This window comes from Bombina bombina, chromosome 1 (assembly GCF_027579735.1).
Source record: "Bombina bombina isolate aBomBom1 chromosome 1, aBomBom1.pri, whole genome shotgun sequence".
Lineage (NCBI taxonomy): Eukaryota > Metazoa > Chordata > Amphibia > Anura > Bombinatoridae > Bombina > Bombina bombina.
This window is the reverse complement of record NC_069499.1, coordinates 1,586,230,240-1,586,242,645: the sequence shown is the minus strand read 5'-3', so window position 1 is coordinate 1,586,242,645 and position 12,406 is coordinate 1,586,230,240. Positions and strand designations below refer to the sequence as shown.

Genomic DNA, 12,406 nt, shown 5'->3' with positions numbered 1-12,406 from the left:
CATAAGTGACGCAAACACTACTACTTGCTATATCTGCGTGCCCCCAGAAGTGATACAAACACTACTACTTGCTATATCTGCGTGCCCCCAGAAGTGATACAAACACTACTACTTGCTATATCTGCGTGCCCCCATAAGTGATACAAACACTACTACTTGCTATATCTGCGTGCCCCCAGAAGTGATACAAACACTACTAATCACTATATCTGCGTGCCCCCAGATGTGATACAAACACTACTACTTGCTATATCTGCGTGCCCCCAGATGTTATACAAACACTACTACTTGATATATCTGCATGCCCCCAGATGTGATACAAACACTACTAATCACTATATCTGCGTGCCCCCAGATGTGATACAAACACTACTACTTGCTATATCTGCGTGCCCCCAGATGTGATACAAACACTACTACTTGCTATATCTGCGTGCCCCCGGAAGTGATACAAACACTACTACTTGCTATATCTGCGTGCCCCCAGAAGTGATGCAAACACTACTACTCGCTATATCTGCGTGCCCCCAGATGTGATACAAACACTACTAATCGCTATATCTGCGTGCCCCCAGATGTGATACAAACACTACTAATCGCTATATCTGCGTGCCCCCAGATGTGATACAAACACTACTACTTGCTATATCTGCGTGCCCCCAGATGTGATACAAACACTACTACTTGCTATATCTGCGTGCCCCCAGATGTGATACAAACACTACTACTTGCTATATCTGCGTGCCCCCAGATGTTATACAAACACTACTACTTGATATATCTGCGTGCCCCCAGATGTTATACAAACACTACTACTTGATATATCTGCATGCCCCCAGATGTGATACAAACACTACTACTTGCTATATCTGCGTGCCCCCGGAAGTGATACAAACACTACTACTTGCTATATCTGCGTGCCCCCAGATGTGATACAAACACTACTACTTGCTATATCTGCGTGCCCCCAGATGTGATACAAACACTACTACTTGCTATATCTGCGTGCCCCCAGATGTGATACAAACACTACTACTTGCTATATCTGCGTGCCCCCAGATGTTATACAAACACTACTACTTGATATATCTGCGTGCCCCCAGATGTGATACAAACACTACTACTCGCTATATCTGCGTGCCCCCAGATGTGATACAAACACTACTACTCGCTGCTGTCGGCAATGCTCAGTTAGTAACCCCTAATGACCGTGCGACCTACAGGGTTTACTTAGTGTCGTTACCTTTCTTACTGGTGAGAAATTTAACAACAAGTGGGGTGGTTTCTAGGCTCCCTAAGTCTGGAGCAGTAATGTAAAACCAAGGATGACATTAAAGGGACATAAAACCCAAACATTTTCTTTCATGAATCAGATAGAACAGACAATTTTAAAAATGTACTTCTATTATCAAATTTTCTTCTTTTTCTTTTTATCTTTTGTTGAAAAGCAGGGATGTAAGCTCAGGAGTGTGAACGTGTCTGCATGTCTGCGGTACTGCTACACACGCCTGCGGTACTACACATGTCTGCGGTACTACACATCACGCAAACACTACTACTCGCTATATCTGCGTGCCCCCATAAGTGACGCAAACACTACTACTCGCTATATCTGCATGCCCCCATAAGTGACGCAAACACTACTACTCGCTATATCTGCGTGCCCCCATAAGTGACGCAAACACTACTACTCGCTATATCTGCGTGCCCCCAGAAGTGACGCAAACACTACTACTCTCTATATCTGCGTGTCCCCAGAAGTGACGCAAACACTACTACTCTCTATATCTGCGTGCCCCCAGAAGTGATGCAAACACTACTACTCGCTATATCTGCGTGCCCCCAGAAGTCACGCAAACAATACTACTCGCTCTATCTGGGTACCCCCAGAAGTCACGCAAACACTACTACTCGCTATATCTGCGTGCCCCCAGAAGTCACGCAAACACTACTACTCTCTATATCTGCGTACCCCCAGAAGTCACGCAAACACTACTACTCGCTATATCTGCGTGCCCCCAGAAGTCACGCAAACACTACTACTCGCTATATCTGCGTGCCCCCAGAAGTCACGCAAACACTACTACTCGCTATATCTGCGTGCCCCCGGAAGTGATACAAACACTACTACTCGCTATATCTGCGTGCCCCCAGAAGTGATACAAACACTACTACTCGCTATATCTGCGTGCCCCCAGAAGTGATGCAAACACTACTACTCGCTATATCTGCGTGCCCCCGGAAGTGATACAAACACTACTAATCGCTATATCTGCGTGCCCCCAGAAGTGATACAAACACTACTAATCGCTATATCTGCGTGGCCCCGGAAGTGATACAAACACTACTACTCGCTATATCTGCGTGCCCCCAGAAGTGATACAAACACTACTACTCGCTATATCTGCGTGCCCCCGGAAGTGATACAAACACTACTACTCGCTATATCTGCGTGCCCCCAGAAGTGATACAAACACTACTACTCGCTGCTGTCGGCAATGCTCAGTTAGTAACCCCTAATGACCGTGCGACCTACAGGGTTTACTTAGTGTCGTTACCTTTCTTACTGGTGAGAAATTTAACAACAAGTGGGGTGGTTTCTAGGCTCCCTAAGTCTGGAGCAGTAATGTAAAACCAAGGATGACATTAAAGGGACATAAAACCCAAACATTTTCTTTCATGAATCAGATAGAACAGACAATTTTAAAAATGTACTTCTATTATCACATTTTCTTCTTTTTCTTTTTATCTTTTGTTGAAAAGCAGGGATGTAAGCTCAGGAGTGTGAACGTGTCTGCATGTCTGCGGTACTGCTACACACGCCTGCGGTCCTACACACGCCTGCGGTCCTACACACGCCTGCGCTACTACACACGCCTGCGCTACTACACGCCTGCGCTACTACACATGCCTGCGGTACTACATGGCAGCAGTTATGCAAACATGTTATACATTAGCAAGAGCACTAGATGGCAGAACTATTTCCTCTCATGTTGTGCTACAGGCACGTGCACGCTACCTATCTAGATATTGCTTCAACAAAGCATAATATGAGAACAAAGAAAATTTGATAATAGAAGTAAATTCAGAGTTGATAATCTTAGCTGGGGTAAAGAAATGACTCCAATATCTTGGTGTATTTTATTTGTATATATGTACAGTATGAATGTACAGTATGAATGTACGTACAGTAAATATGTACAGTATGAATGTACAGTAAATATGTACAGTATGAATGTACAGTAAATATGTACAGTATGAATGTACGTACAGTAAATATGTACAGTATGAATGTACGTACAGTAAATATGTACAGTATGAATGTACAGTAAATATGTACAGTATGAATGTACAGTAAATATGTACAGTATGAATGTACGTACAGTAAATATGTACAGTATGAATGTACGTACAGTATATATGTACAGTATGAATGTACGTACAGTATATATGTACAGTATGAATGTACGTACAGTATGAATGTACGTACAGTATGAACGTACAGTATGAACGTACAGTATGAACGTACAGTATGAATGTACGTACAGTATGAATGTACAGTATGAATATACGTACAGTATGAATGTACAGTATGAATGTACGTACAGTATGAATGTACAGTATGAATGTACGTACAGTATGAATGTACAGTATGAATGTACGTACAGTAAATATGTACAGTATGAATGTACGTACAGTAAATATGTACAGTTTGAATGTACGTACAGTATGAATGTACGTACAGTATGAATGTACGTACAGTAAAAATGTACAGTATGAATGTACAGTATGAATGTACGTACAGTATGAATGTACGTACAGTATGAATGTACGTACAGTAAATATGTACAGTATGAATGTACGTACAGTAAATATGTACAGTATGAATGTACGTACAGTAAATATGTACAGTATGAATGTACAGTATGAATGTACGTACAGTAAATATGTACAGTATGAATGTACGTACAGTCAATATGTACAGTATGAATGTACGTACAGTCAATATGTACAGTATGAATGTACGTACAGTCAATATGTACAGTATGAATGTACGTACAGTAAATATGTACAGTATGAATGTACGTACAGTAAATATGTACAGTATGAATGTACGTACAGTATGAATGTACAGTATGAATGTACGTACAGTAAATATGTACAGTATGAATGTACGTACAGTAAATATGTACAGTATGAATGTACAGTATGAATGTACAGTATGAATGTACGTACAGTAAATATGTACAGTATGAATGTACGTACAGTAAATATGTACAGTATGAATGTACAGTATGAATGTACGTACAGTAAATATGTACAGTATGAATGTACGTACAGTAAATATGTACAGTATGAATGTACGTACAGTATGAATGTACAGTATGAATGTACGTACAGTAAATATGTACAGTATGAATGTACGTACAGTAAATATGTACAGTATGAATGTACGTACAGTAAATATGTACAGTATGAATGTACATACAGTAAATATGTAAAGTATGAATGTACGTACAGTAAATATGTACAGTATGAATGTACGTACAGTAAATATGTACAGTATGAATGTACGTACAGTAAATATGTACAGTATGAATGTACGTACAGTGTCTGGAGATCCCTATTTACAAAGGATTTGACTATCATCTGCTGACGTGCGCATCTAACAACAAAAGACAGCACACACGGCATCTGCTAACAGATATATATGTAAAAAGCGAGGAGCCAGAAGTAAATATATAGGGGTTACTGTATTTCTTTAGTCTATTAATAACGGGGCCGCCACATCTTATGCCCCCTTTACCTTCTCAGACGCAGTAGCAATTCTGGTCCCTTGTAGGTTTAACGCGATGCAGCTCAGGACCCCCTCATGAGCTGGGATGTCAACAGGGGGCTTCTCAGTGCTGGCAAGATCAACGATCTGCACATGGCCGGTGTGGGCCCCAGGGAACGCAAGGAGAGAATTGTTGCTATTTGGACATAGAACACAAAGGCCTGGCCATGGGGCAAACATAAAATGTGCAATTATTAAAATGGAAAGAATACAACAATAAATATGTTTACTTAGTAGTATAAAAAACAAATACTGGCAGCCTCCATAACGTTCCTCAATAAGTCCTAGTCCCCAGCACATAAATATCAAAAAGCTTTTATTAAGGGGTTAGATCCAAAAACATGAGCACCAGCAACGAAAATGTAATGCTTGATGCCAATTTATGTTACAGCGTAAAACCAACAAGTTCTGTATTATTTTACACAATTCCTATCACATATTATTCATAGCGCCACCTAGTGTATAAACAGGTATATTTCCTCATGAACGTATATACTTCCTAATACTACCCATAGAGGACATCATTATTCATAACTTATAGGTATACAAAGGTTTTATAACATTATAAAAACACAAACATCATAGTCCTTATTCATTCCATCAGGTATATGTGCATTTAATGTTGATATCCAATATAGTTCCCTTCTTCTCAACATTAACTCCCTGTTACCTCCTCTCCTTGGCATTTTAATCTGGTCAATAACCTGCCATTTTAGTTGACTGACCAAATGCCCAGAAATTAGCAGACACTGCAGCGTCCAAATATTTACATCATATAATCGACTTATGCTCCCAAATGAATATCATACTCTCCTAGTAGTCTCCCCAATATAGATCTTGGAACATGGGCATTTTATCAGATAATTCACTTAGCTAGACCCACAAGTAAAATCATCTTTTATCCTATACACTTCCCCTGTTCATTTTATATATATATATTATTCTCATTATTAATTATTTCTCTGCTTTTCATTTTTTGACCTCCCTGTTTTTTAGAGTAATCTTGTCCCACCTCTTACTTTATGCATTTATATAATTGTGTATTTATATATAGTTCCCAAGCTGACTATTATGTTCCTGTCGATTGAGGGTCCACTGCACATTTTGGTCACTCATATCTAACACTACTATTATATGTAGGTTTGACACTATTATCTCACCTTATGTGGTATTTCTAGCCTTTTTTTTTAGCAATACACATGTTTATCTATATGTCCTTCCCCTTAGTTGACCACTTTATTTCTGCTGGGGTCACTACGGGCGACTGGACCATCATAATGATTTAGGTACAAGTCTAAAGTATATGTATGTATATAGTATCTAAGTATATGTATTAATATTAATTTACATTTGGATTTATGATAGTTCATATCGTACCACTGTCAGATCGTTATTCTTCTATTAATATGCCCCTGTGATGTTCCCCCATTACACACTACCCCTTTGGTCACTTTGTTACCCACTATATTAATCCGTCACGATCTTACTATCTTGTTATGCTATTTCTCCCCTATGTATTGTGGTGTGTGGCAACCTATAAGTAATTCCACTTAGTACTTCACTTATGCACTTAATATTCAATATCACATTCCACACACCAGCGTTATTATAACATCATATTACACATTGACTATACACGACCAGTTAATCACGCTGTCTTTGTTGACAGTATGGTTTTGTTACATCCCTTTATTCATTTCCTCTTGATATGATTGGCCCTTAGTTTATGCTGCACTCAAGCGAACCTTATTTTCGATCACACGTCACAATTATCGGCACAACATCACCGCACGTTATAGCCCTAATAAATCAAAGGGGTCATTAGGAACCCTGTGTTAACTTTTGACTCATTTATTTATATTTATTTTTATTTTTGTATTTACTACTTGGTTTAATAGACCAACCAGAAGCAATCAGCTGATCACGCTGTCTCTGTTGACAGTGTGTATTGTCACGCCTTCCATCCATCTGGTAGTGATATGATTGGCTTTTAGCTCACACTGATTCTGTGTATAGTTGGTAGAACACACCCCTAGACATCTGCCGTTCACAAGCAGCGTAATATGTAATACAAGGATAAGAAATGAGATCGCATTTAGCTCCTGATACATATTACATCTGATCCTTTGCCAAAATTTCTTCTATCAATCTAGCACATTACCCGATTCTTTACACATTTAGTTTAGTAGCACTACATCACTAATCACGCCCCCATCATCTGTCATTATGACGCTCTAGGTGAGATCCTGAATAATATGAACCACATAACTATATATTTGTATCGGCATTGGTGGTTTTGAACACTAACACTATGCTTTATAATTGTATGAGTTATATAATCGCTTATGATAATAATGAATATAAACGATGAATTTCATAATTGGTTTAAGTCCCCCAGACTGTGCTGACGATTTGGTTTATACCATATCATGATATTTTGGATAATGCCCTTTATGAGTTGCTGACGGTATAAACTATTATGAGTTTTTTTTTTTTAACCATTTTAACAACCACCAATTAATGTATTAATATCAATTTAACTATATGCATACCATTCTGTTATCATGGAAAAAAGAAGACAAATTCCTTTGGTTTTACACTTTTATTTATTTACATGACATTTGGTATCAACCGGTGGGTGTGCATCTGGCCTCACTCCTGATTGGTTGTGATTAGATATAAGTATGGCAGCTATGAGAGTTTGTTTGTATAGCCTGATGAAACAGTGCTGGGACATTGAGAAACGCGTTGCTGTTGTTTTTAACCTTTTAATAAATTGTTTTACTCTCATTCTGCTGCTGAATCATCATTTGGAAACATTCTCCCTCTATCTGGTTTCTATTTTTGTTTCCATGACCTACAATTTTTTGTCTTGCCTTTCCTGCACATCTGTGCTTCTCACCACGTGAGTAGGATTCCTATTCTCTACCAATACCCTCCGTGTTATAGCCTGATCTGCACTATGTGGCGCCCTCTATCGTCTTCTTTCTAGATTTTTACTAGTAATATAACCAACATCCGATTTCTTCCTGCTGGGAAGAATGGTAGGAAGGCATCAGATGTTGCTGGTGTTCATGTTTTTGGATCTAACTTCTTAATAAAAGCTTTTTTGATATACATGTGCTTTTTACCAAGTAACACTCTTGACAGCCAGTATACATAAAGCATGAACGCACACGCTCAAGAAAGAGAACATGGAACTACTTATAAATAGACTTATTTTCTGATCATCTCACACACCAAATAGAGGACCTGAGAACAACAATCATTTTTTTCCATTCAAGATCTGGAAGTTGCATGTTAAGGTCTTCGTGCCATTTGTTAGTATATACTGGCATTTCACAATAAAATCCTCCCCGGAGAATTTTACTTGCTTGAGAGAGAGAGGTCCTTTTATGCTGGAGTTTGGCATAATTTAGCAAAGAAACATAATGTCCAGATGTAGCCTTAAAGTGATTGTCAAGTTTTATCAAATTAAAGCCAAGTATCTAAAAATACTCTTAAAAACAGGGGCACTTTAATTCATTAATCTTTACAAACATGCTTTTTAAAAAATAAAAAAACTTACCATTGTGTTATGGTAAAGAGACCGCCAATCCTCCGTCTGCATCTCTGACTGTATTTAGCATATCAATGATGAATCCAGCTTTCTCCAATCATTGTGTGCCCCACGAGCAGGACGCTAATGGGGGCACACAACGAATGGAGAAAGCTGGAATCATCGATCTGCAAAATACAGAAGAAGATGCAGGCGGAGGATTGGCGGTCTGTTTAGTGTAACTAAAAGGTATTTAAAAGAGAGACGTGTTTGTAAAGTTTAATTAAAGTGCCCCTGTTTTTAAGAGTATTTTTAGATACTGGGCTTTAAATTGATTAAACTTTACAATCACTTTAAGTTTATCTCTATTCATTAATTTTCCATTATCTAGTATTTAACAAAGGAATAGTGTAGCCCCATTATTCAACATTGGGGAATCTCTAGTCCAATCCTCCTACTAAGTCTGCATTTAACAGAATGGGTAGAAGCGGGATTTTGAAGAAAAAAAACCTGAAATGATTAACGGATCCCATTAGGTAAATTATATGTATCAATTTTCTGACAAGAGGTAGGTCTGCTATCTGTAGGAACCCAACACAGGGCACCTGTTTGGGGAACTTTTAGTATATATGAGTCAACTAACAACCAAACTTTAAAGTCTTGGGAACAATGAGAGTCAAATTCTTTGGAGGGTGCCACATTTTTAGTATATGATTAAATCTGGAACTCCAAGGCCTCCCATGAAAGTATTTCTACAAAGAGTGTTACTGTTTATCCTTGTTTTTTTATCACCCCATATATATGTATTAATGGTTTTAAAAATTAAGTTGGAAAAACAATTGGGAGGGCTTGAAGAATCTGTGGTAGTGTAATCACTTTTATGGACTGTATTCTTCCCCACCATGAAATACGTCTTTAATTTTATATATAACATTTGCTTTGAGTCGCCTGTAATAGATTTTTATAGTTCCGTTCAAAGAGCAATGATGGGCAGGGAAACAAAAAAAATCCCTTAATATTTTAAGATGTCCTTTTGGAGTTGTAACAAGCAGGTGTTATTCAAATAATAATGAAAATCTCTGATTTTAGATCATTAATCAAGAAATTTGAATATTGGCCGAAAATGTGAATATCCTGGAGTACTGCTGATATAGAGGTGTTCGGAAAAGAAACAGATAATAGGACATTGGTCTGCGTACATTGCAACTTTATTGTCATGAAGGACTATTAATAATCATTATTATGGCAGATATGTGAAGCTAATACCTCTATAGTTAAAACAAATAATATGGGAGACAACAGGCATTCTTGTCGTGTGCCGTTTGGGTTTGAAAGGGCTGAGAGAGGATACAGTTTGATTTAACTTTGGCTAAAGGGGATGAGCAAAGACTAAAAATATGATATATAATTTTTGAAGTGTGAAGTAAAAAGGAACAATCTGTGTGATTAAATGTTTTTTGGCATCTGTTACCACAGACACAGATTTAATCTTTATTTGCTTTGCATTGGACATAAGGGTTAACACTCTGATTGTGTTGTTCCGGCTTCTCTGTGATGGACAAATCCTGCCTGATCAACATGAAGCATATCGCCTAGTATAGAATTAATGCGTTTTGCTAGAATTTCCCCAAAATGTTTATGTCTATGTTCAGGAGGGAGATTGGGTGGTAGTTCCCAGGTTCCTAAACTGGTAATGTTTAAGAAACTTTAACAACAGTTTAGTGTGGTATTTAACAGATAAATTTAAAGAAGCTTAAAGTCAATAAAATACCTACGTGATCAGCACCTGGTGCACGGGCAAGCAGTCTTGCCTGTCAATCAAGCATATGTACAAGATTGCATGCCCCAATAAATATATAAAGGTTTGCGATATAGTCAACTATGCTAACAGGGCCAAGGCAATAGGTTGCTCGCAAACATCCGGTTTCTGCTCATTATTTTTGGAGGGAAAGTCAACATGTTTAAGGCTACTCTGGTGGCTCTGCTCTACGGAATGAGATCCTGAAGCTTTGCACCCTCCTATATCTCCCAGTCAGGAAGGAGCCTGAAATGTTCTTACTACACTTGAACATACCTAAAATTACCAAGCCCCAGAAATACATCTTCATTTACATTAGTAATGGCGACTAAACTAACAATAGTGAAGCATTGGAAGCAACAATCCGCCCCTACATTGCATTCCGTACTGGAGATACTCTCCTACATCAGGACGATGGAGGAAGCAGTGTTCCTCAATCGAGGACTCATGGACCTCCACTCAGATATCTGGGCTAACTGGGATTCTTCATCCCTAGCATCCAAATCCAGCAACTAAACTCAGAATAACCGCCTTAGAGTTAAAGGAATTCCGAGAGCTTTAAACCAAAGATGCTAAGCCCTGCCCCTTCCTACACCTCCATTTCTACCCCTCTTTCTATTTTTATCTTATGTCCCTTTTTTTTTCTCTCCCCCTCCTGGAAACAAGAAAAGCTTCATATTCGATACTTAAGCATCCAGTTTCATTTTCAATGTTGAATTCAAATGGACTATTAAGTTTTTGTGGTAACTTGTGATATATAGACATAGCATTGTGATACACTACCTCAATACCTCAGACACCTGGAACCCGGCATAACGCCAATGGACTTTGCTCAGAGACTATACGCCAAGATGTATCACATTGCATTACCTTAAAATCGAAAATAAGATTAAAAAACTAAAGTACTGCAATTTTATTATGTTCCCCTCCTTCTCAACTCTGTAAGTGGATTGATTGGTCTAAATATGTCTTATGATTGTTTTTGACATTCTTCCTTGCATTTTGGTACTTTAATAAAAATGTATTTATAAAAAAAACTCCAACAAAAAAACACAGGAAAGTATCAAATCAAATTAATATTATAAAAATATGAAATTATAAAACAGAATTTATGTTTACCTGATAAATTACTTTCTCCAACGGTGTGTCCGGTCCACGGCGTCATCCTTACTTGTGGGATATTCTCTTCCCCAACAGGAAATGGCAAAGAGCCCAGCAAAGCTGGTCACATGATCCCTCCTAGGCTCCGCCTACCCCAGTCATTCGACCGACGTTAAGGAGGAATATTTGCATAGGAGAAACCATATGGTACCGTGGTGACTGTAGTTAAAGAAAATAAATTATCAGACCTGATTAAAAAAACCAGGGCGGGCCGTGGACCGGACACACCGTTGGAGAAAGTAAATTATCAGGTAAACATAAATTCTGTTTTCTCCAACATAGGTGTGTCCGGTCCACGGCGTCATCCTTACTTGTGGGAACCAATACCAAAGCTTTAGGACACGGATGAAGGGAGGGAGCAAATCAGGTCACCTAAATGGAAGGCACCACGGCTTGCAAAACCTTTCTCCCAAAAATAGCCTCAGAAGAAGCTAAAGTATCAAACTTGTAAAATTTGGTAAAAGTGTGCAGTGAAGACCAAGTCGCTGCCCTACATATCTGATCAACAGAAGCCTCGTTCTTGAAGGCCCATGTGGAAGCCACAGCCCTAGTGGAATGAGCTGTGATTCTTTCGGGAGGCTGCCGTCCGGCAGTCTCGTAAGCCAATCTGATGATGCTTTTAATCCAAAAAGAGAGAGAGGTAGAAGTTGCTTTTTGACCTCTCCTTTTACCGGAATAAACAACAAACAAGGAAGATGTTTGTCTAAAATCCTTTGTAGCATCTAAATAGAATTTTAGAGCGCGAACAACATCCAAATTGTGCAACAAACGTTCCTTCTTTGAAACTGGTTTCGGACACAGAGAAGGTACGATAATCTCCTGGTTAATGTTTTTGTTAGAAACAACTTTTGGAAGAAAACCAGGTTTAGTACGTAAAACCACCTTATCTGCATGGAACACCAGATAAGGAGGAGAACACTGCAGAGCAGATAATTCTGAAACTCTTCTGGCAGAAGAAATTGCAACTAAAAACAAAACTTTCCAAGATAATAACTTAATATCAACGGAATGCAAGGGTTCAAACGGAACCCCCTGAAGAACTGAAAGAACTAAATTGAGACTCCAAGGAGGA

General features: G+C 38.6%; 1 protein-coding gene across 1 annotated transcript in view; it reads right to left on the bottom strand.

The window, feature by feature from the left end:
- Positions 1-12,406, bottom strand: part of WDR45B (WD repeat domain 45B) — a 119,403-nt gene that overhangs the window by 41,694 nt on the left and 65,303 nt on the right. The window contains exon 6 of the mRNA XM_053710377.1: positions 4,808-4,998. Within this exon, the coding sequence (XP_053566352.1) occupies positions 4,808-4,998 (191 nt within the window). The remainder of the gene's footprint in view (positions 1-4,807; positions 4,999-12,406) is intronic.